General features: G+C 33.1%; 1 protein-coding gene across 7 annotated transcripts; it reads left to right on the top strand.

Moving 5' to 3' along the window:
- Positions 1-9,073: 9,073 nt before the first annotated feature.
- LOC119640343 (insulin-like peptide receptor) lies at positions 9,074-22,723 on the top strand. 7 transcript variants are annotated; one of them, XM_038038285.1, is made up of 9 exons: positions 9,074-9,303; positions 13,452-14,942; positions 17,205-17,285; positions 17,350-17,516; positions 17,580-17,702; positions 17,774-17,891; positions 20,626-20,864; positions 20,926-21,229; positions 21,288-22,723. In XM_038038285.1, the coding sequence occupies exons 2-9, from the start codon at positions 14,505-14,507 to the stop codon at positions 22,701-22,703; spliced, it is 2,886 nt and encodes a 961-aa protein (XP_037894213.1). In that variant the 5' UTR covers positions 9,074-9,303; positions 13,452-14,504; the 3' UTR covers positions 22,704-22,723. The 7 variants fall into 7 exon arrangements, with proteins under 7 accessions (XP_037894213.1, XP_037894215.1, XP_037894212.1 ...); XM_038038287.1 differs by lacking the exon at positions 9,074-9,303 and adding an exon at positions 9,313-9,425 and having other exon boundaries at positions 13,723-14,942; XM_038038284.1 differs by lacking the exon at positions 9,074-9,303 and adding an exon at positions 9,313-9,425.
- Positions 22,724-23,387: the final 664 nt, after the last annotated feature.

Raw genomic sequence — 23,387 nt, 5'->3', positions numbered from 1 at the left:
ATTTATAGCCATTCCATTTCATTTCGTTAAAGTGTGTCGAATTCTGCAGGTGAACAAATGACTATAAAAAGGTGCTTAATTGTAAGGATAATTATTCTTTTCTGTACACAAATTTGAAATCTAAATTTTTGATTGCATACCGCTAAGTTCTTATTTATTGTATTGTACGAAATAAAGAAACATTATAAGAAAAAGTTAACTGACGTGGTACATCAAGCAATTAAGAGGTCGAATTTTAGGTATTCATATAATTCATTCATTTCCTACCTAGAGTAGCACCGAGAAGAAAAATTACATATCTCTTCCTCTTTTTTACAAGATATATTCGTTTAATACGTTAAATTAGTTGTGGGGCAATGTTGGGACTCAAAATTGATTTTTCCAGGGACACTTTTTTAAGTCGAACAGTTTTTTTTCGCACATTTGATAATACCTTACTGTACTCCAATAATTTTAACAAATAAAAAGGAAAGAGCTCTCAGCAAAATAAGTTACTGCATATGATTTTGTCTTCTATTGCCTTTGTGTTTTTTGTTTTCCATCACCACAAATTTTATGGAACAAAGGGTCACCTTTATTGGAACTTCAGAAGAGATTGAAGTCGATCAAAGCGCAAATATGAAATACTACTAAGCCAAACACGTAGACCGTATCTAAATTTAGTGTTTTCTGAAATATTAATATATGCTATGGACGCCTTTGTTTTTTAACACTATATTTAATCTATATGGCATACTTTGAGCAATTTTTTCGCAAGCACTTGGTTCAATTTTTTTGCCATTCGTACTGAACTCCAACTCGTCCTTGGAACTTACAGCGTGATGGCGAATTTTCGTATCGAGATAGCTGCACAGATTTGTAGGGCTATTTATCGTTTATATCTGGATTCTTGATATTCGGGTAATTATATAGCAACCAGCACAGCAAATTTTAAGCTTTATGTCATTTACTTTGCGAAGGTATAAACTTCCTTTCAAAATAATAAGGCACATGTACTGATCCATAAAGCACAACAAAACAACAAAATGAAATACATCGGGCCAAACGCAGAAAATGAACGCCACACTACCGTACTTTGCTATTTGCTACATAAATTTGACAAGGAGTGCTTCATTCAACCTTTTCCTTTTAACAAGTTACCTAATCATAAATCAACATTTAAGAATTTTGCAAAGAAATTTAGTTTTAGGGATTTCTCTAAATAGCTTTTGAAATATTTATCTTTATTTTAATAAATAGGGACAAATTTTGAAATTTATTTGTGCCATTTAATGTAGAATATAATGTTACAAAAAAATAAGAAGGATTACTGAAGTGAAGATAACCCCCCAAGATAACCCACATTTTACGATTCGTGTATTTCACTAAAATTGTCTTTGCCAAGCTAGAATTTATTGCACAATAAACAACAATCAAGTAAAATAAGTATTAAAATTAAATAATCTTAGCAAACGTGCACATATAAAATATACTAAGCCGCTAATTACGAACGCAAAAGCAAAAATGCTTAGCTATTGCTAGTAATTCTCATGCAAAAGTACGTTACAAATACTGAAAGAATGCAATGTTAAAATCGTGTTATAACCATTTTTAGACTATAGATTTTTGATACGTCGTGAAAAATGCTAAAACTTATCAGAAAATCCTAATTTCATTACCCTGGTCAAGATACATCCCCTCGAAATTCGCCAAAAACCGGTCCGCTCCGTATACACAAGACCGTGAAAGCAAAATGTTGCAATAATATTGCTAAAGAAATGTTTGAACTTATATACATAATGTTTTTGTTGAAATTAGATTTTTCGGATAGGTTTTAGCGTCCTTTAAGATATATCAAAAAACTGTACATGTCATATTTCTTAAAAATTTTTTATACACACTTTATATATAGCGAATTTTCGCCAATGCTACATATGCAATATATGGTAAATACAAGAAACTTTTTTTTTTTTAGTTTCTTATACAATTTCTTATTTCATTTATGGTTGTATTTTTTGGAAAAAATAATACAGTTTGAAAAGGTGCAATTTCCATGATGGTAAAACCTAGAGGTTTCATTTGTCAGATGCAAAACAGAATGACGCAATCGCATGCTGCGATTGGTAAGTAAAAAGAAGGAATTACCTAATTGCAAAAGCTTAAGTGCTCTGCGGCTTTTAAAGGTTGTTTTATGCGTGTGGGTAGATTTCTAAACCTATCCTATAGTGTTATATATATATGTACATGTTCACATGGGAATTTGTGCGGTAAAGGAAAGCGTGCAAAAATGCAACCATACTAGCTAATCTTAAGAAAGTTTTGTACTCATCGCTTGGAAATTGGATGTATACCAATTCCTTTGTTTCGCTTGCAATGGTCAAATATTGGCTTCAAATATCTTACAGATCAGCAGTTACCAACTTCTAAAGACGGCCTATTGTTAGAAGAAGCATTAAAAATATTGGTAATGTGACTTATATCAATTAAAGCTTGTTTAGATTACTATAAGAAAACATAAGTTAAAGGGGTTTAGATAAAAATACTCTTTTGGGAGAACGTAGCAGCATAGAATTTTGATACCAATATCCTCATCAGGCATACAGACGCTTGTTAATCAATTTCAGTTGTAGAGCTAACGTCGAAGGATGCGATTATCTTAGCTATGCTTTTCTATTTTGGGTCCTATAAATTTTGTCGACCCAGCGTTCAATCGTTTATTATTTAAATGCGGACAATTGTAAAAATTGGAGTGGAAAGTCGACAGTAACGCAACTTTTTCGATCTAAAGCTATGCGAACAGAGGGAAAGGAGGTAATAAATACGATCAAACCTATTATTTACGAAATTTTGAAAAAGAAAAAATGTATTTATACTATGGAGGCATGTAAGAAAGCGAAGAATTATCATATATTTTCTCGAATCAAATCCACTAAGGAAAACGACATCGAAATGAGTTTTTAGAAAGTGATTTTAAAATTCTTATATCTTTGCGCTAATATCTTTACTCAAAGTAAATATTAATTGGAAGTTTTGAATACTCGGCCCACTAGCACGTAAACAATTAAAGAAGAGGTCAAATCTTACATTAAGCATTTGCCCGAATTTGTTTAAAATTCGTTCAAAACTGATTACGACAAATTTCTTACTTGTTTTTATAATACTTGTCATATTTAGTAGAATTTTAACAAGTAACGATAAAATAAATGAAAATAAATAAATTTCGGAAATGAGACAATCTTTAAAGGAGGGAAAAGCACATGCGAATAACATTTCTTTCTTAGAATATTGCTGTCTAATGAATTCATTTACATTTTGCCAAACAAAAATAATTCAATTGTAGCAATTGAACTTCAATATAACCTTTCATCACAAAATTATGCATTGATCTTCCTGAGTGTATTTAAATAATTAAAATAGAAATTGAGTCTAAATAATGTAAAAATATTTTTGTATTGAAAAAGAGATATATTAAAGAATACGATCAAAAACTAATATATAATTTCACGTACATCCATAAAAAGTCTGTCACAAAAGTTCGCAAATTTCCAGAGAGAAAGCTTGCGTCTCGCCAAGCTTAGTGTATAAACTCCACATTGTATTTTAAAAATGGCATGATAAGCTTCTAAATTGCTTCAAACAAACTCAAGTAACTTTCGATCGCTCAATTGTTACGATTACGAAACAAATTTTAGAAAATTTCAGTCGGATCCTGTTTTTCCTATCTTTGTCTCTTGAATATCTCTCAAAGAGACTACCATTTCGTTTTTTCCGCTGCATCAATGCAAAATTTTTCGAAAATATTCTCCCAACGATGTGAAAATTTTTTGCAATAAGTAACAACGTTGTCTGTTAAAGTGAAAATGCTAGGCTAAAGAAAATTTGCTGTCGTATTTTACTTATATACATCATATTTCGTAGTTCACGCTGGATATTCAACCAATTGTATTAATTGGGGAATATAGCTTAACCAAAACTTTTTCCGCTTAGTCTAAATAGGAGCCATTTAAGTTGTTTACATTCCTTTACGCTTTAGGATATAGTACGAAGTTTATTTGGCCGTCGAATAAGTCGAATTGTGCTGACACATAAATGGCGACAGTTGTCTGCTTAATACGCAAAAAAATATAGCAAAGTCTTATTGAGTACTGTTGGAAATCTGTAGGAACTACAGTGAATCGATAAAATGAATTAAACGCTGGCTCCGATACTTTGAAGGCGACTATAAAAAAATTGAACGATAGAAAATTCGAGACATTACATTGAAGGCTACAAAGGGTTTGACAAATTTTAAGCCGGATAAATTTAGACAACGAATCTAAAAGCATGACTGAGAAGCCACACGATTATGTGATCTATAAGTTAAAATCAGAAGATGTAGTTGAGTCGCGCATTAAAAGAAAGGCACCTGCAAAATTCAAAACAATTTTCAGGCTTCAATATTATAAGTAATCAGTACCATATACTTAACGTCCTTGTAAATAGTAAATCTTTATTGACTTTTCATTCGCCACTGATTATTTACAAACGAGTTGGGACAAACGGATAGAAAAACACTATAGTACGTTTCCGTTGATTTCTAAGCGATTTTTTGCTTTTTTTCTTTCTGTTTTTTACTTTTGCACACATTAATCAGGCTATTATGCTCGTACTTTCGTTTGAAGCATTCGGAAATATGTGTTTTAGAGAAATATATATATATATATATAACCCTAATTAAAATAAAAATTCTACTCGATTTTGACCGGATTGCCAGTCCACTTACACTTACACTAACACTTACATTTTTACAGTTACCAAGATTGAGTCAAATTCATATATTTTGGGAGTTTTCCTCTTTGATTGTATTAGTTATAATTTACTAATTTTTAGGAAAATGCTCGCGAACAATGAAGGTTAACCGAGATATATATTTCCAGTCGAGTTAACGATGAATAAAGTATTATAAGATCAAATAAAAGGAATTCAATGTCCCGTGGTGTTGCAGATATTTACGCTACCTCTGCAAAAATTGTAAAAAATTAATAGTAAAAACGTTTGCTTTTGAATGAAACAATTGAGTTATTGAACTTTTTTATCTTCATTTTATAAGGGTTCCCAGAGCATATCGCCTCGTACCGGCCTTAGTTTTAATGTTTATACACAATTTCGTGCAAGGATTCGCCCAGATTTCTTTCCTACTTTCTCTTTCGCCTGTTTTCGGGCTAAAAGCAGACACGATAAATGTTGATGTTTGGGCAGATATTTTGAGAAAGTATTAATGGAGATACTTTACGTGAATGAAATTTTAAACAAAATACAATTATAATCCATTTTAGTTTAATAATATTCCTAATAATTAGATAAATATGAATTAGACATCAAAAGTCTATATTCATAGTTCTCATGACTGGCGGGTGCAACAAATCAATTTAGCTATGTCTCTTTCTCGCTTACTCGTTCATTTAAATCACGATTTTAACTTCGAAACTTCGGCGAGAAAGACAGATTTCATCTTAAACATCTTCATATTACTCTCATTAGAATATGTTCAACTGATCATTGGTCCAGAATATGTTTCACTTTCTTTCTAAGCTATGAGATCAAAACTACAATTTTTTGATTAGAGCGTACCGAAAACGCTCATACGTAAATATGACTTTTATTTGGCTATAAAATTCCGGCGAAAAAATTTAATTTGACCAATGCGAAGGGAGCTACGGCTACAAAATCAATATGCTTCCGACATACAAAGTATATGATGTAGTACGCGTTAAATATATTAAGTGACGGGATCTTTGTAAACAAATATTGTAAATAAACTTTACAACTAGGTATTAATTAATAGCTTCAACTCAGGCTTAATATATAATGATATCTTCCACATTTTATTTTCGCAATAAAATAAAGTTTGGAGAAAGGTACGCACCGATTGCGAGGAGAACGCCGAAAACTAATTGCCGTTACTTCGCCAAAATCTATTGTCCAATCCCATCATTGTTGATGTAAGTTAAAATAAGATTTTTTTTTCGAATGACATTCCGGCATTCACACGGTTAACTATGTGTCGCAGCGTTTGCGAAATTCGTACTCTATGAATTTGTGCATTTTTGCCATTCAACTTAGTATAACTTCAGAGTTTTACACTTTTTTTGTACATACTTTCTAGATAATTTTATTTAAAATAAAGAAACTTTTCATATTCGAATATTTGATATCTATGCGATGGGTATCCCAAATTCGCTTTAAGGCAAGCTATACATCTCCCTTGATATGTTTGATGTTTTTTTAATGAACAAATTCAGGAAGTCTTAAGATATCAGTCATTATGCAGTTTTTTCTTCTTTTGATCTTAACGCACACCCTCCACTGTCTAACAAGCTAGGTAACATATGACACAGGACAGTCGTTTTTTTTTTTATTGTTCATTGTATGCCTGCGAAAAAAGCGTTTTCTGTGTATAAATTCACTGTATGCAATGGAAGAGAAACACAATAGAAACTAATTTGTTGGCTAATATGATGATGGCAAATGAATAAAGGCACATAAAATATATATAATATTATTTTTCAATGTCAATGAAATAAACAACTATGGGTTCTATTGCTGCTATAGCCAGAATAACATAAATGTTAAATTAAAATCGGCTGGCCGACAAATCCATAAAATAATGAATAACATATAGAAATGGAAGAAATTAACACGAACAATAGCGCACGAATATATCTATAAACAACATCGGGAAAAATTGCAACTTCTTAAGAAGCCACTATGGCGACTACTGCATATACAACATAGAAACTACAAAGATAAGGTTATGTTTTAATTTCAAGCGTATGAATGAACGCCAATTGCATGCAATTCCAGGTTATTGAGCGGTCATTAAAAAGGAATCGGCATAATTATTTTATAGATTTTAAATAAGTGAACATATGCGTATCCCTCTGTTCAAATATGTTTTAATTTAAACAAGCATTTCAATCACAAAATATTATCATGATTGGAATATTACATATTTTATTATAATTCGCTTGTCAAGCAGATAGGATGCGCTTCTATTTCGACATAAATTTTTAACTATTAAATCTATAATCTGAAATGATTTTTAATACATGCGCAATTGTGGAAAGTAAAGATCATTTTCCTCCACTCTTGGCGTGATTCTTATAAGCGGAGAACGTTTTCTTTTGCTCACTTCACTCAATGTTATATCCGTTAACTTGTTAGACATGTTTCATAAAAGACGTAATTTTGGCAACTACAAAATTAGCAAGCTGAAGTCAATAATAACGACCCTAAATTCTGAAAGACGCGACTTCCGTAGTCATTGTCTTTTGCCAAATTGCAAGATCGAATTATAGCCGTCTTTGTCGTTCATACTCAGTAGTCTATGTAAGGCTAAACGAACATTGAGTGAAGCCTTCGAACATTACTCACCACCACAGCGATGTCCGTAACATCATCATTCAGTTCGTAATGTTCGGAAATGAATGGACTCTTTTATATGTGTCTAGACTGAATGAGACCTGCCCTTCCCGCGCGACGTTACTTTTCTCCTCGCTAATTAAGTGTTGTCATCCGAATTATCCGTTGCCATCTGATTTGTCGCTGAAGATGAGATTTGCACTACCGCAAACACGGTTAATTCTTCGGAAACTGCTTTCTAACCAACTGGCGACGAAGTCGGTCGCAGCCAAATGAATCGAGCATATTAACATGTTTTCTAATGTGCCTTTAAACAGCGAAAGATATTTTTCCGTTTTGCATAAAAAAAGTCAAGAAAATAAAACAATTTGATTCTAGCACACGCACTGATTATTTAACCTCTATATACGAGAGTGAACTATCCGCTCTGACGTAACGATGGAAAAAATTTAGTGCGGTCACAAAAACGGTATTTATTTGTCTGCGGATATGATATTTGTTTATGGACGGAACTTTTCCAAGTCTCGGAAGAGTCATACAGAGTCCGAAAAGGATCATACATGTACATAGTAACCTCCTTTCTTTTTTTGAAATAATTTCCCATTCTCATTTACGTTTTCGTATGTTTATTCTTACTTCTTTTTATGCCTGAAAACATGCATTTGCCTGTGGATCGAAACAAATGGCATTTTGCAAATTGCATTCTGCATACTAGAAGATCTTTGGAAGCGTATTTAAGCTATAAAACCAGCACATTTCAAATATTGTTGCTCATACGATTCCTCCTTTTATATCAATCACTTAAGGTTGATGGTATATTCATTTGTCCAAACCTTTGTAACACTTACAGAGAATCTATAAAGCATAGATATTCTTGAATTGACTCAAATTTTTGATCGACTCAGGTGCATATCAGGTCCCCTGCGTGGATAGTTACGCGAAACATTCTCTCGACCGTAAATTTTAAAAGGGGGGAAGAGATTCATATTGAGAATGGGGCTACATCTATAGCATAGCATAAACTTAGAAAATCCCTGTTTGCCAAAGCAAAAACATTTGGATTTGTTATTTATAGCACACAAGACGTAAAGCCACCCCAGCGCATCAAATATTATATTGCATCGAAATGCATTTTTTTACACATCTGTATACTTCTTTTTAAGGTAAAAGTGATGAATATGCAAGATTGGGCTAAAGCAGAATATAATTCTCTTCACTGTTTTTAGTTTCGGCTCAACATTTTTAGTACTAGAGGGGAAATAGGGTACGAGAAATTTTTTCAATTTAATTAAAAATATTTAATAAAAAAATGAAAACTCATAAACTGGGCTCATAAAATTTCGACATTTAACCTTGCAAGCATGTATATCTATTATAAACATTTTTCTTTAATTTAATAAAAATTAGAGTGAAAAAAAACAGTAGAACCTAAATTTCTTAGATGCCATTGCCTCATCGGCAAATATGTTATTAATTAAAAGCTATGAAAATGAATTTAAAATAAATTTTTTTTTTTATTTATAAAACTATAACATTTTTACAAGGTATCATACAAATAAGAAAACTGAAATAATTTACGACCGAAGGCATTTTTATACAATTCATTCATACGTTTTCAACTTATTTATATAAGTCAGTCTTCATGTGCAGTTTGAAGTACGCTATCGTAGTAGTTATTGGTGTCAGTTGATTTTTAAACTTTTTGTGAGAGTATTACAAATATATACATATACATATGTTTGTATGTATGTGCTTATAATTTTTATACATCTTGGACGTTTCGTATGCACGACAGCACAGTTTGCTATTGGACGTGATGAGTAAATGTTCGCTCGTTTTGTGATACTATTCAACATTGATAGAAAGAACCAACCGCGTGTTGCCTAAGAAAAAGTCAAATATTATGAATATTTTTCCAAATAAGTAAAAATGTTATAAACTCAATAAATTAAAAAAAAAAAAAACCAAAAAAAAGAAATTTAATAAAACATGCAATAATTAAACAACTTTTGCCTCTAAGTTGTTTAAAAATTTGAGGAATTGAAGTAAATAAAAAACAAATGGAAAGGATTTAATTATTTTGGATACCCGACCAATTCGCGGTAATTGCGAAGAGCAAACTATAATTTCTTCTCGAATTTTTAAACCCGAGCGCTTGCGCATCATATCGAACTGGACTTCGATTTATTTTATAACCAATGGTCAACTAAATTTAAGTTTGCTGCCTCGCTAGCAAGCGTCTTTTTTCAGTTTGGTTTAATGGCACGAAATTTAATAAAAATCCTGCCAAACATTTTGCAAACATGTTACACAATTTTTCCTTAATTCTAGGACCACCTAGGTCGGGATCGCCCATACGCGAAATTTAAATTTGCTAATAAAATTTTATTGATTTTTTCACAATTTCTTTGGTTTTGCTTCAATTTTTTCAACTGTTTATAAGCGAATCAGAGATGTTGTGAAATTTGATCTTTATAATTGTGTAAACAGAAATTACTTAGTCGCGCGTTTTCTCTCCCATATTTACTAACTCGGGGAACTACGACAAAAAGCAGAGTATTGTTTCATTTGCCTCATTGCAAAATATGAATTGTAAAAAAGATATTTATCAATGTAGCAGCCAAAGACTTCTTAAGTAAAAGTTTTAATTCAATTTGAAAAGTATTTTTTATTTCTTGAGCATGAAATTAAGTTTAAAAACAGCAATTTGTTGAAATTTTTGATTTCATTTCAATTTGTTAACGTTCCTAGATGTATTAATGAGCGTTCATACAGATTGCGATCTGTATATGATCCTTGAGATCATTATAACTGTACCAAATATATACAACTTAAGTTTCGATTGCTTTCTCTTTTTTTAAGCCTTTGACGAAAAACGGGCGGCCATAGTTCAATTAATAAGCAACCACAAAGTGGAGTGATAGAGTATCCGACTCTCTTGATACTATCATTCACACTCAGAGTGCAAACAATTATCTATTTGCGTCCAGAAAAGTCCCAATTAGTATATGTTATTTAATTTATAACCAGTCTGTCACATGAAAGTCTCGGCAAAAGATAGACGCTAGTTAATTTAAATTCAAATAAGAACAAAAAATAAAAACAGAAATTAATTAAGTGAACCAAGATTTTTTATTGGCTTATTCCGCATACCAAAGTTCTACCGAAAATCAAGCATGTTGATTGTCGCACGCTTTCAGCGGAATACTCGAAATACAGAAACCTACCTGGACGAGAAGATACTAATTTCAGTTGTAATCTTTACATTATTTTGAGAAAGTACGTTCAGTTTTGAGCGTACATAAGTTTCGTGCGCGTAATTTGCAGAAAGCGTTGATTATTTAAGTTTATCGCGGTTGTACACAAGGCGGTACAATTTTTTGAACCGAAAACTTACTTGTTAGATCTGTAAGCTAAACATGAAATAATAAAGCACAACTTCAAAATCGGAAAAGCAACACGTGTAATGTTAAAACAACGGATATCAGAAGTAAGGATTGGAAATTGAAAATCGAAAATTGAAATCACGACAAGAACTGAAACTAAGCCAAATCCAAAACTATCAAATAAGGGGTTTAAGCCAGAAACACAGTCGCTATAAAGTGTGATGTACGAGTTTAAAATCGGAAGCTCTCAAATAGTTACCCGCTGTACCGAATCGAGAAAGAATTGATTTCCCATGCGATGCGGCTTCTGCTGGTGACGAAAATCGTTTTTAGCGTGAATTTAGTAGGTTGTTAGAAGAGATAGATGTTTACGAACAATTTTTGCTAGATATGGCTTCCTTTTCGACTCATGTGAATAGATCAGTGATTTGTCGCCCGTTTCGTCACCGTATTTCTTAATCATTTACTTACGCTAATAGACACGAGCGTGGTTTTGGGGTCTGTCAAATTATGTGAGATCTAACGAGAAAAAACCTTTTCCATGGCTGAACGATTATTCAATATTTTATATATGTTAGTGGAGCTAATGTCTAAGGTTACATCAATCCCACAGTATGTCACATATCGACCTTGCATTATTAGTTTTTGAAGAGTGGTAATGTTCCGTGGAACAATTACTTTTTTTTTGGTGTCACAATGGTAAAAGATGGTGCCTCATTGACAATCCATGTCGAAAGACTTAAAAAATCAACGCACGAAAGTTTTTACGAGTTAATTACATTTTTACACGGATGTGGCTGATTTTTTCATTTTTGTAGAATGCGCGCGTCTGTCCTAGTTACAATCCACGGAAGCAGAAAAGAAGAGATAAAGGTGTTCTCAATTTACGTTGGTTTATATTCGTGTCTTTTGTCCGATTTGGTCCATTTTCCTCCAAACAAGAATTTTTGCCATATCTTACTTTTTGCGACTGGCAAAATGTTTAGCCCATAACATACATAATAAATGTGGTCTTTAAAGCTTCGTTCTGAGCAGAGCGAACGTTTAACGACAATAAAACTAGTAAGAACATTTTAGTTCAGCCGGGTCGCCATTAGATACGCTATACCGATTCGCTTATTACAGTTATTCACTCGTTTTTTTAATAATGCGACAAAAATTATATATATATATATATGAATATATATAAGATACGCATATATTATATATGTTAGGGTTTAACAAATAGACTTTTGTGATCAAACTTCTCTGCTTTTAATTTTTTAGGTTAATTTGCTACTATGGACCAATTGCCATCATAAACTAATGAAAATAAATTTTTTTCTGAAACGCTTCCTATTCAAGAAGAAAGGGTTTCCAGGAAATAGAGCCATGTAGTTCAAACTTGGTTTCGCTTAATTTTTATATCAAATTACTATCAGGAAAAAATTTTCATGAAAACACATTGACAATTTGGTTTATTTGGCATATAAGGTTTTATAATTCCTAAGAATCATTATATGCGGTGGCATACAAAAAATGAACCTACGTGGTCTCAATTCGGTAAGGTTGATTTCTTCGACAATTTATTTTTGTGGCACAATTTTCGCCACGCAATATTGAAAATTAGGACTTTATACCATACAAAGGTTCAGATTTCGTAGAAACTGTTATAGGAGTGGGGCTTCAAAAAATTGCCGCAGCCGAACCAAAGTATTGACTGCAATTTTGAATGTCGGAATACAGTGAGTTTTGTTGAAAAATTTGGAAAATTTTTTCCATATAACTTTTCAAAATAAGGCCGATCCGAACTGTTTTCAAAATGAGATTTTAATGCTCTATTATATTAGATGGATGTGATAGATTTGCTTTATTTTGGCATAGGTACTATAAGATCGTTCATAGTATATTAGTTAACTTTTATAGTTTAATCTATTGTAGTTTACAAGTAACATACCAAATAAGTCCAATTTAAAGCTATATACCTATGAAATTAACATGGAAATAGCCTTGAAAATTGTCAGCGAAATGCACAAAGAATTGCAGTTATGTCTTATGAGTGCGGGTAGTTGAAATAATCGTAAGATTGATTATTTTAATTACTTGCTACACAACTTACCACAGACTAAACTTAAATATTGTTGTGATCTGCCTTCAACACGTCAAATTTTGCTCGAAAACGCATGGAACTTTTTTGTTTTTGCTTGTCCTTATTTTTACAATTTTCGTTATTTTAATAATTTATTTTAGACAATCATTAATGTTTATTAAAGATTGCCGGAATAGAAAGGAATTAGCTTTGAACTATAAAAACTACTCCGAGTAATCATCTGGAAGAAGTTTTATATTAAGCAAGTAAAAAACAAAGAAGAACATCTTTAGCTTTTATCATATCAAACGAATAAATGGAACTTACTAAGTATTTGGATAATTACGGCTGCATCGGTTTTTTGTAGTGATATTTTTTTATGGTTCCAGATCGTTTTAGTCCAAAATTTCTTATAGGCCGCCTCTTAAAGTATTTCGCCTTCTCTAGGGGGGCTTATAGACCCATTGTGTTCCTTATTGTGGTGAACCTTGTTGTCAAATATAACTTTGAAATCTTATATTAACATCCACTATGGATTGTCGTTTATTGTTTTATGTTGTCAGATGAGACAACTTCCAAGTTTGTGCTTTCTAAATAATCTCTCAATTCGCGAGTAGCAACAGGCGCCAGATGGACAAACTCATAAAGGGACAAAATTAAGTAGCCTCATTCTACGGTGATTGAGAATCTTGAAGCGATCTCTGGTGCGCATTCCTGTATTTCACCGCGCGGATAAATCTTGTATGCCTCCATATTTCAGTAGTAGTTTAAAAAAACAGCAAAGCAACAAAATAACACAAAAAAATTTCCAAAATTTCAAACGAAGTCCCTCTTTATTTTTGGCCTGTTAACACTTAACAACCCAGGCTTAATCTTAACAATCAGCAGCATAACAAATGTCGTTGTTAAATAAATAAATATTTCAAGTTCAAAATTTATGAACACAATTAACACAAATATCCAACCAATGGGAAGTCAACCTTTAAAAATCACAAGAAACAAAAAAAAAGCAAGAAACAAAAAATAAAATTTACAAAACAATTGCTTTAGCGCATAACAATAATAGTCTGCAACAAAGTATCAAGAACTGCCTATAGATGCCCGCTGCTTAAACACGTCAAGACCGTGTTACGTGTATCGAAGTAATAAACTTTGTTAGGAATTGACCGATAAGATCATAATAAGTTATGCGAAAAACGGAGCGTGAGCTGCACATGAAACCACACACATACGCACTCACGCAAAAGGAATCCCCCATCACAAGCAAGCTGAAACACATGCGCATGCACGTCAACATAACGCAATAATCTTACTCAGCCAGTTCCCACAAGCACGACCAGAGTCCAAGAGTTCGTGGAAATTACTTGATGTTTATTCACAACAACATCAAGTGTCAATAATTAATGGATCACGTGCAATGAAAACCGGTAAAAAAAACGAGAACCAAAAAACTGAGCAAAACAAAAAAAATAAAAGCAAAACTTGTTGGCGCATGTGCCAAAATGATTATATACAATGAAATATAACAGCTGCTCGCTCAGCTGTTGAGCGGTTTAGCGAGAAAAATTGTATTATAAAAAAGGAAAGTCTCTCTGAGACCGACACGATTGCATCTATTTTTTTTTTTTTTTGTTTTTCAACTATAGGCGAGCTAACTAACTCAATTTAATATGTATCTTCACTATTTCAACATAACTCTGCTACTAGCATTATGCTTAACAACATTTACTGCAGATACAAAAGATACGTTGCAAGAAGCAACAACACCGATAACAACAGAAACGAGTACAATTACGCCATATGAATGCGGCAGCATAGATATTCGAAATCATTGTGACAGTTTTCAGCAGTTGGAAAATTGTACGGTAATCACGGGTTACATGTTAATTGTTTTATTACCTCGCGTGAATCAAGGAATCCATGAAGTTTGCAACTTCTCCAAATATCAATTTCCGCTATTAAGAGAAATCACCGATTTCTTAATATTCCATGAAGTTCGCAATATTACCACAATTACTGATATGTTTCCTAATTTAACTGTGATAAGAGGTCAACGTTTGTTTCTAAATTATGCATTGGGGGTAACAAGTATGAAAGATTTATATACGGTAAGTTCATCTATACCCTATGCTTTTAAAAAATGTCGTCCAAAGCTTCTACATTTTATCTTTATAAAAATTTCGCTTACACAAACACACATACAGGAATACAATAATATCTTTTTAACTAATTATAAGTTGAGTATATTAAAATATATATATTTTTCATCGACACATGAATCGAAAAAGAACACCAGGCAAACGTTTGAATATATTCATCCGAAAAATTTTTAAGCAAATATGTTTGCAAACTTTTAATTTCCCAATTCTTATTTTTTCCTGCTCGTTCGTCGACTATTTTAAAAGTTTTTAGAGTTGCAAGATAATTGAAAGAAATATGAAAATATGAACTATTTATTATTATTATTATTTATTCCAAGAGACTCAGCTAAAAGAGACCTCCCACCTAAAACACAAATGTTATGTTCAAAGTACTTTAAACTAAATTATATTAAAAAAAAAAAACAAGTGAAAACATGATAGTAAGACCTGGTCGACCATGAGGTACCCGTCACCATTTCGTGTAGTACAGTTATTCGTTTCGGCAATAATATACCAAAAATTATGCATTACTTCCATGGAAAGGCATAAAACTCGCATATTGGTAAGGGATCATATGACAAATTTAGCCAACTTAATTTACTTTCTAAAAATTTTATTATTTTTCAGTTTCCTAGAAAATAGATTTTCTCTTCATATAAGGGCTTGCTCTTAAGGTTTAAAAATAAATTTTTTAGTTAATATGCTATGATGAACCAATTTTCATCATAAAAAATTAAAGCTTTTTCTGAGGGGCTTACTATTCATGAGAAATCTTGTATAGAGTAGGATCCACTTGTGGTGCGGACATATGAAAATTTGCATGGACAGACGTAAGACGCACATACAGGCTGAGTAGTGGCTCTACCTGAAGCCCGTCTGCTTTCTACGTACCACAAGCGGCGTAGGGTGTAATTATGAATAAGGAATTTGGATTGCATATGTGTATTTATACATATATATATTTATATATAATATATATGTATATATATAACATATCATGATCGTTATCATGAAAAGCAAGCCCTTGTATGGAGAGAAAGGGTAATTTCTATTTTCTTATGCCTGACATATAATACAATTTTTACGAAGTAAATTAAGTTTCAGAAAAGGACACATCTAGCCAAAACACTTTCCAATTACTTTCGTCTAGTCGGTTTTTACCACCTAAGCTGTTTCAAGCTTTTTGACAAATGATCGTTTAGACCATTGCGGTTGTAAACAGGCGGCAGTCCAGATATGATTATTGTAACCGAAAGAAGGTTCCGAAGTGAACTTTAATAAGTTTGCAAATTTTTTAAGTAAAACAATCTTGCTTACTCACCACTATGGTTTCCGGATTCTGCTCTCCAAATCTTTTTATTTGACACCTATATCGATGGTAAAAAAATTTATTCGGTGTCCTTCATATTTACTTTAGAATTATCGCATTTTTGAGCAAATAATATATCCTCATTTGAGGAACGTACAAATTAATTTTAAACACTTTGTCTTGTTTACCTTATTAACAACCACCAAGCCTCAAAAAAGTGAAAAAGGAATTTAATCATTTATAACATTGTGTGGGCGCAGCTATTTTTACACGTAAATAGTACAGTTTTTCGTAAAGTAAATTTGGAAAATTTCAGCCTTCTATCTTTTTTAACTTTTAAGTAATGGACAAGAATCTTAAAATATTTGCTTGCAGAATTTGGCCTATTTTCAGTACCACCCTGCGTGCAGAAATTTCTACTAAATTTGAAGTCGATATCTTCATTTTTGCGACCTGGAGAGTGTCAACAACACACTACACACATCACACAGACACAACATTTTTGGGAAGCAAATTGAATCTGCTAAATTTGGATCACGTTATATAACCTGTTGGGCATCTCCCAATATGCAGGCTTTCATGAAACATATGCCTTACATTGAAAGGTAGTGTAATTTTTGGTATATTATTACCAAAGCGAGCTATACTGTGCGAACTGGTGTAGGATAGCTAACGGCTGGATTTGTCGGAGTATAATGTTCTGAATGGTTTTTCATACTACTTATCATCATCGTATGAATTAAAGTAAATGAGAGTTTTTATTCTACATAAATACATTATTAGCAAAGAACTTGTAAAGTAGATAAGTTGCACAATTAACGAGCCCACAATCAAAAAAAAGGCATGATTTTTGCAAATATATAGTTTGCTGAAGATTCGTTTTCTCATATTTGAATTTAACAAAAAATAATTATTTTTAGTTAGAGTTTCGTTCTCTGATTGCCATACAGCGAGGCCATGTATTCATCGGGACAAATCCCATTCTTTGCAATTTGGAAAAAGTAATTAAAGTCGCTGCTAAAAATATTCGGTTGTATTTTTCTATAAATTCTGTTCAACTAATAGGTGAACTGGGATCGTTTAACTTTAAGTCCTGGCGAAAACCACATAAACCTCGCTAGTCCCGAACAATGTCATACGCGTTCTGAATGTCGTGGTTGTGATAATAACTATTGCTGGTCAAATCACGTTTGCCAAAAGTTAGAAAATGATAATGTACTAAATTTAAAAAAGTAAGTTTGGAACTGTATTGTTATTACATTTTTTTGGTGTGATTTAACTTTACCATTATTAAGAGGAATAGAAAATTGTCATGAGCAGTGCTTGGGCGGCTGCTTGGACGATTCACCAAAAACATGCATGGTTTGCCAACAATGGACTGATAACAACGTCTGCGTAGAAAAATGTCCTAAAAATAAGTAAAATAAATTTATTATAAACATACTTCAAGAAGTAAAGAAGAGCATAAAGTCTGTGTATTTTCTTTTAGGTATGCTTCACCACATTATCTAAGATGCTACACCCGGGAGGAATGTACAGAAAGCAAAAACCTTTACATTTATAAGAACCTTTGCGTGCTCTCTTGCCCAAGTGGTTACACACTAAATGTGAGCTTACTTTTTACTCGACCGTTTAATCAAAATAAAATGTATCTCTAAATCCACTAAGGCTTGTATTATGCTACTGCAAAATATGAACTAGATATTCCCAATTTTCATATACGTATATATTCTAGATAAAAATCATTTTTTCAATTCATTGCCAATGGCTCTCTGCGTCCGCTTATTTTCTGTGAAAGTTTTCCAAGTGCGGAAAAATGTGATAGAAAAGCTTGGAACATAGATGATATGATTTGAAAAGTAGCAACAAACTTTTCTTCTTTTGAAAAAGAATTAATGCTCTAACTAAAAAGTAGTACTAAAATCCAAGTTAAATTGCGCGACTATATCGAATATGAGAAACTTTTTTTTTTAATTTATAGCAACATTATGAATGATTCAGTTGCGCTTGGTTTGTACAACACAAAAAGTATTTTTTCGGATTTGTACAAAGTGTAAGAGATGATTTCTAACTACGAACCTGTCATTAAACTTATTATTGAGGCAGATAAAACTTTGATCCACGCATACGACCCGAAAACGTAAGCGAATACCGTGCAAAAGGTGAGTCAAGACAAAAAACCACGCCAAAATCGCTCAAAAATCAGAGTGATGTTAACAGTTTTCTTCCATTATCGTGTGCACTACGAATTCCTTCTGTTGGGCGAAACTGTTAGCAAGGAATATTACTTGACTCAGAGGATTACACAAGTCCACCAGTTCTTCTTCGTCAATTTTATAAAAAGAGCACTACGACATCGAGGCCAGTTCTCACTCCATATTCACCTTCTCCCTCGTTTTCCTAAAAGCGGTTGTACTATTTATTAATACGATCAGTATCGTCAACCAAAACGTTGTTTAACATTCTTTAATTCTTCTTACTCTTAATTCCCTTTGTAGACATAGAATTTCTAGCAAAATTTAAAAGTGAGCGTGACTTGTCAAAAAAGACATTCACAAGGAAGGAAAGCATGATCTGTAACGCAGTCTACGCACATGACACTAATAAAATATACTATATTTTTCATATTGACCATCTAAGGTCCACGAATCCTCGAAGCATCTAATAATTCGGAATATACGCGGATTCCTAATCAGTATAAAAATTTCAGAAGATTTTAAGTGCCCATCTGTGATAGGCGTATATAAAAGCTATTTAACAACTCAGAGCACGTGATCTGCCTACAAAAAAAAGTTGCGAAAAAAATCGCAACTTTTAAAATTTTATAGTGACAGTATTTAAATTTAATATAAATTAATGTAAAAAACACGGGGCCACATTTTATGAACTCGTTCTCATACAGACGTTCCTATAAAAAGTCAAGTAAGAAAATTATATTCAGTCGTAACCAAACCTTTTATATCTTTCTACATTTATTCTGAAAAGACTTAAACAAAAAAGAAAGGAACTACGTGTTTATATTCTTTAACATTAGATGGGCTGATTTTTTCTATTTTCAGAATAAAAATCAAAAGTTGTGAGGTGTGCACGTCGTGTTACGAGTAACAAGCAAAACCCAAAGAAACCAAAGGTATTCCAGTTGTTGTTGTATAGGTGTGTTCTTTGACCCGTTGAGGTAATTTTCAAATTCGTTTACAAATTTGAAAATGTTTGCCACTGATACACGCTGCACAGTTGGATAGACGGACATGCTCAAATTGGCAAAGTATATGTGCATTACGAGGTTTTTGCCGTTCGCTTCTCCGCGTTATAAAAAATATAAAATTTTGATTTGGTAGGCGCGGTCAACTGTTCTCATTTTTATCGTGGTGCTACGATCGCCCATAGAATACACGTTCAAATTGTTGCGCTTATTTCCGGTAATTTATGAGTAATGGGAAAAGAAACCATTTTTATTCCTTTTGAAAAACAGAGGCATTTTCAGTTTACGTGATACTGAAGACATTTTCAATATCAACCTGCGTGCAAGAACTTCTAATGTTTCCACCAAATTAGAAGTCGATAGCTTTATTTTTGCGACCGGCAGAATGTTTAGAATATAAATTATACAAACGGACGGACTTGCTTAAATGGATTCAGAATATGAAGCCAATCAAATATATGTCCTTCTGGGCGTTGCAAATGCTTTAAAAAAATGAATGTACTCCTCATTCTAAGCCATTTTGGGAAAAGGTAACAATTTTTATTATTTTATGGTGATAAAAACGGTTTGTACTAAATTTGCACCGATATGCAAGGGTTCTTGTGGAAAGTAAACCTCTACAAAGCAACAAACTGTAATTTTTAACACTTTGTAAGTGAAACGAAAGAATTGTTGACAAGAAAATCCTTTTATTAAATTTGGACAACGTTAGTTCACGTTTTGGGCCCTCTTCCACATAAACACACCCAAAAGAAATATGCAGTCACATGGCTGTTCACAGGCGTAAAAGCATAATTTTTGACACATTACCACTAAAATATGTTGAGAAATGTATAGAATATTTAATCCTGATTATAACGTGTTAATAAGACCTGTCGAATCCGAAAATCTGTCCAATCGGGTTTAATTTGCTACTCGCACTCGAATTCTTATGTTAATTTGTATAACCACAAGAAAAGTGCTGGTAAATAGTACAAAATTATTACTAAATATACACGACATGCAACCGAAATATCATGCAACTAAATCTTCGATTTATTCTTCGATCAGTCATTGTAAACAAGTCAATAGTGGATGTTAAAAGATTCGGCCCAAACCGAGTGCGATTACCTTTCTGCTTCTATTTATTTTATCTGCAGGAAAGTATACGCGAATGTGTGCAATGCCATTCGACTGACGAGTGTATAAAGATTTGTAATCCATCCAGCGATTTGGAACCCTTTTGGTTATTGAACTTGGGCGATGTGGAAGACATAAAGGGTTGCCAAATTCTCAATAGCAGTGTTTTTCTAACAATACGTAATCGAATCAATGAAAATGACTTATACCAAAGTTTCGCAGATGTTAAGGAAATTAAAGGTCACTTGAATATTTACAAGTAAATTGAAAGAAATCATTTTCGAACCAACACAACAGTCCTTTAATATTTATTTTTATAGAAATACTTATTTATCCTCTTTAATGTTCCTGAAAGGTTTACGGAAGATTCACGGCAAAAATTCGAAAGATCATCATTTTTCTTTGACTTTGTACGATAATAAGAATTTACGTGAATTGTGGTCACCGACCGAAGATTTTGAGCTAATACATGGTGGAATGTACGTGCATGCTAACTACAAACTATGTAACCGTTTTTTAAGGAAATTTGTAGGAGATGTTATTCATGACAAAAGTAAGGATTCTTTGCAAACCAACGATCAAGAGGTGCTATGCGCTCCCGCTAAACTAAACGTGAAAATTGAGGTTAGCGCGCAAAAATTGTCTTATTTTTTTATTCCATTGAATTCTCTTCATCCCTTAGGTGTATTCCCACAGTACCGTGAAGTTTAGTTGGCCTAAGAAGCAAACCTCACTACAAATCGAATTCATCTTACGTCCTCTATCACATAATGAACTTTTCGATGAGAACCTCGACGTAGATACAGAGATTTGCAAAAAAGTCAATTGGTTACGTATATTGAAGTTCGCAAGCGAATTGTCACAAAACGGTAGCCATTATTTCCACAAAGTTCTAGGTTTGCAAGCTAACACCAAGTACGCCTGCCTTGTGAAGACATTTGAGGATAATGACAACTATGAAGCGCGGAGTGATCTCATCCACATTACCACGGAAAAGGATATTCCCCCACCACCACAAATAGTTGTCAAACAAAAAACCGACTCTTCTTTAACCTTGCAATTGAATTATGGAATCGTGACAATGCGAAAAATCGTAGATTACTATAAATTGGAAGTCTACAGCCTGCCCGACAACAAAACAGATGTAGATAAACGAGATTATTGTCTTGAACCAGCTGAGATGTACGCTGCAGCACATGCATATGAAGATTACGATGCCTGTTGTGAACGCAGAGAGGAAGAACGTGAGAAGACAGTGTTTGAACATGTGATGCAAGAAGTCTATATTTGCTCTAGAGATCGTGCAACGCACTGTTTGAAAGGCCAACAAGAAAACTCTGAAAATCCGCCCATTTACACGAAGCGTCTAGAACACAGTGAAACTTCATATACTATCAAAAAATTACAACACTTCCAATTGTATGTTCTACAAGTGAGAGCTTGTAATCGTTTCGGTTGTGGATCTTTTGGTGCCTTAGCGGAACGCACGAATTATTCTACAACAGCAGATAAAATTTATGATTTATCAGCCTGTCGTGTAGCCAACAGTCGTGAATACCAGTTAAGCTTTAAAGAACCTCAACATCCTAATAGCTTAATTACCTCATATATGGTCCACTTTCGTTTGGTTATACCGTCTGGACAAGGTTATCAAAGCTATCTCAAATGCATTACTCGCAAGGAACATGCCCTTAATAATTATCGCTTCATTACAACACTGACCGTCACTTATGATCAGGTAGCCGTGCGGGTTAATTCTTTGGCAAGTCATACCTTCGTAGGTTGGGTGAACATAACCACTTGCGATGGCGGTACTAAAATCGCTGGCACGTCGCGTTCTCACAAAGGTTGGAATATATTCCTACTGTTTTTTCTGTTAGGAGCTGGTGGTACAATGTTATGGATTTTCTATAAGCGTCGTTGTTGGCATAATTTTTACGAATTAAGACGCTTTTTACCCGTGCGGAGAGAATGGTCCGCTTCTTTTGTCAGGGAAGGCCTGGTGGAGGACCGTCAAGTTTTAGTTTACGATTATGAAACAGTGCGTTTTCAATTTCCATCACAACATTCTAAAGAGGAGCAATGTGTCAATAATTGAAGCTAAAATATATGAAATATTTTTTATTTCGTACGAACTTTGATTTATGTTCCTTTTCCTACTTACCTTTACAGTCCGTTCTTCTTAAGAGTTTTCTTGTCCCGTTACCTACTATTGTTGATTTTTATTAAAAGATTTTCGCTGTTTTCTTACCCCATAATAATAAGCTGAAATCTTTGATCGAATTATGTTTATATACGGCGAAATCAGAGGCCAGACTTTGGCAGGCAGTAATATATTGGAACTATAGAAGATACAGCGGTTTATATTTTAAAACATAATAAAAATATATAAACATACTTGCTCGTAATGTGCAAAATGTCCTATGATTATCAAAGGAACTTATAGTAAGACAGAGCATTATTCGTTTACATCTTAAGACGATTGTGTTAATGTAATGACAGCAGGGCTGAATCCTTCATCACTCTCTTCAGAACGTTTTACTTTCACTAACAAGAAATATTCGTTTCGACTGCAAATTATTTCAAATTCGTGTATTCCACAAATTCCAAATCGAGCTTAAGAAAATCCTTACATTCGATAACTCGACTTTACATTTGATAACTCGCGCTCAATATTTGATAAGCCGAATCAATAAATAGATAAAATAAAAAAAGGCATTTGGAATGCATTCCAAATATTGGCGAATATTCTTAAAGTACGAAATCGTTGGCTCATTCCACG

The sequence above is a fragment of the Glossina fuscipes genome, unplaced genomic scaffold (genome assembly GCF_014805625.2).
Source record: "Glossina fuscipes isolate IAEA_lab_2018 unplaced genomic scaffold, Yale_Gfus_2 121, whole genome shotgun sequence".
In the NCBI taxonomy this organism is placed as follows: Eukaryota; Metazoa; Arthropoda; class Insecta; order Diptera; family Glossinidae; genus Glossina; species Glossina fuscipes.
Note: the sequence above shows the minus strand (reverse complement) of the source record. Positions and strands in the feature narration are given on the sequence as shown.

Coding starts and splice junctions, on each gene's coding strand:
- LOC119640343 (XM_038038285.1), top strand. CDS start 14,505: ATGTATCTTCACTATTTCAACATAACTCTGCTACTAGCATTATGCTTA. Junction 17,703..17,773: donor GAAAAATGTCCTAAAAATAA/GTAAAATAAATT, acceptor ATTTTCTTTTAG/GTATGCTTCACCACATTATC. Junction 17,892..20,625: donor CAAGTGGTTACACACTAAAT/GTGAGCTTACTT, acceptor TTTTATCTGCAG/GAAAGTATACGCGAATGTGT.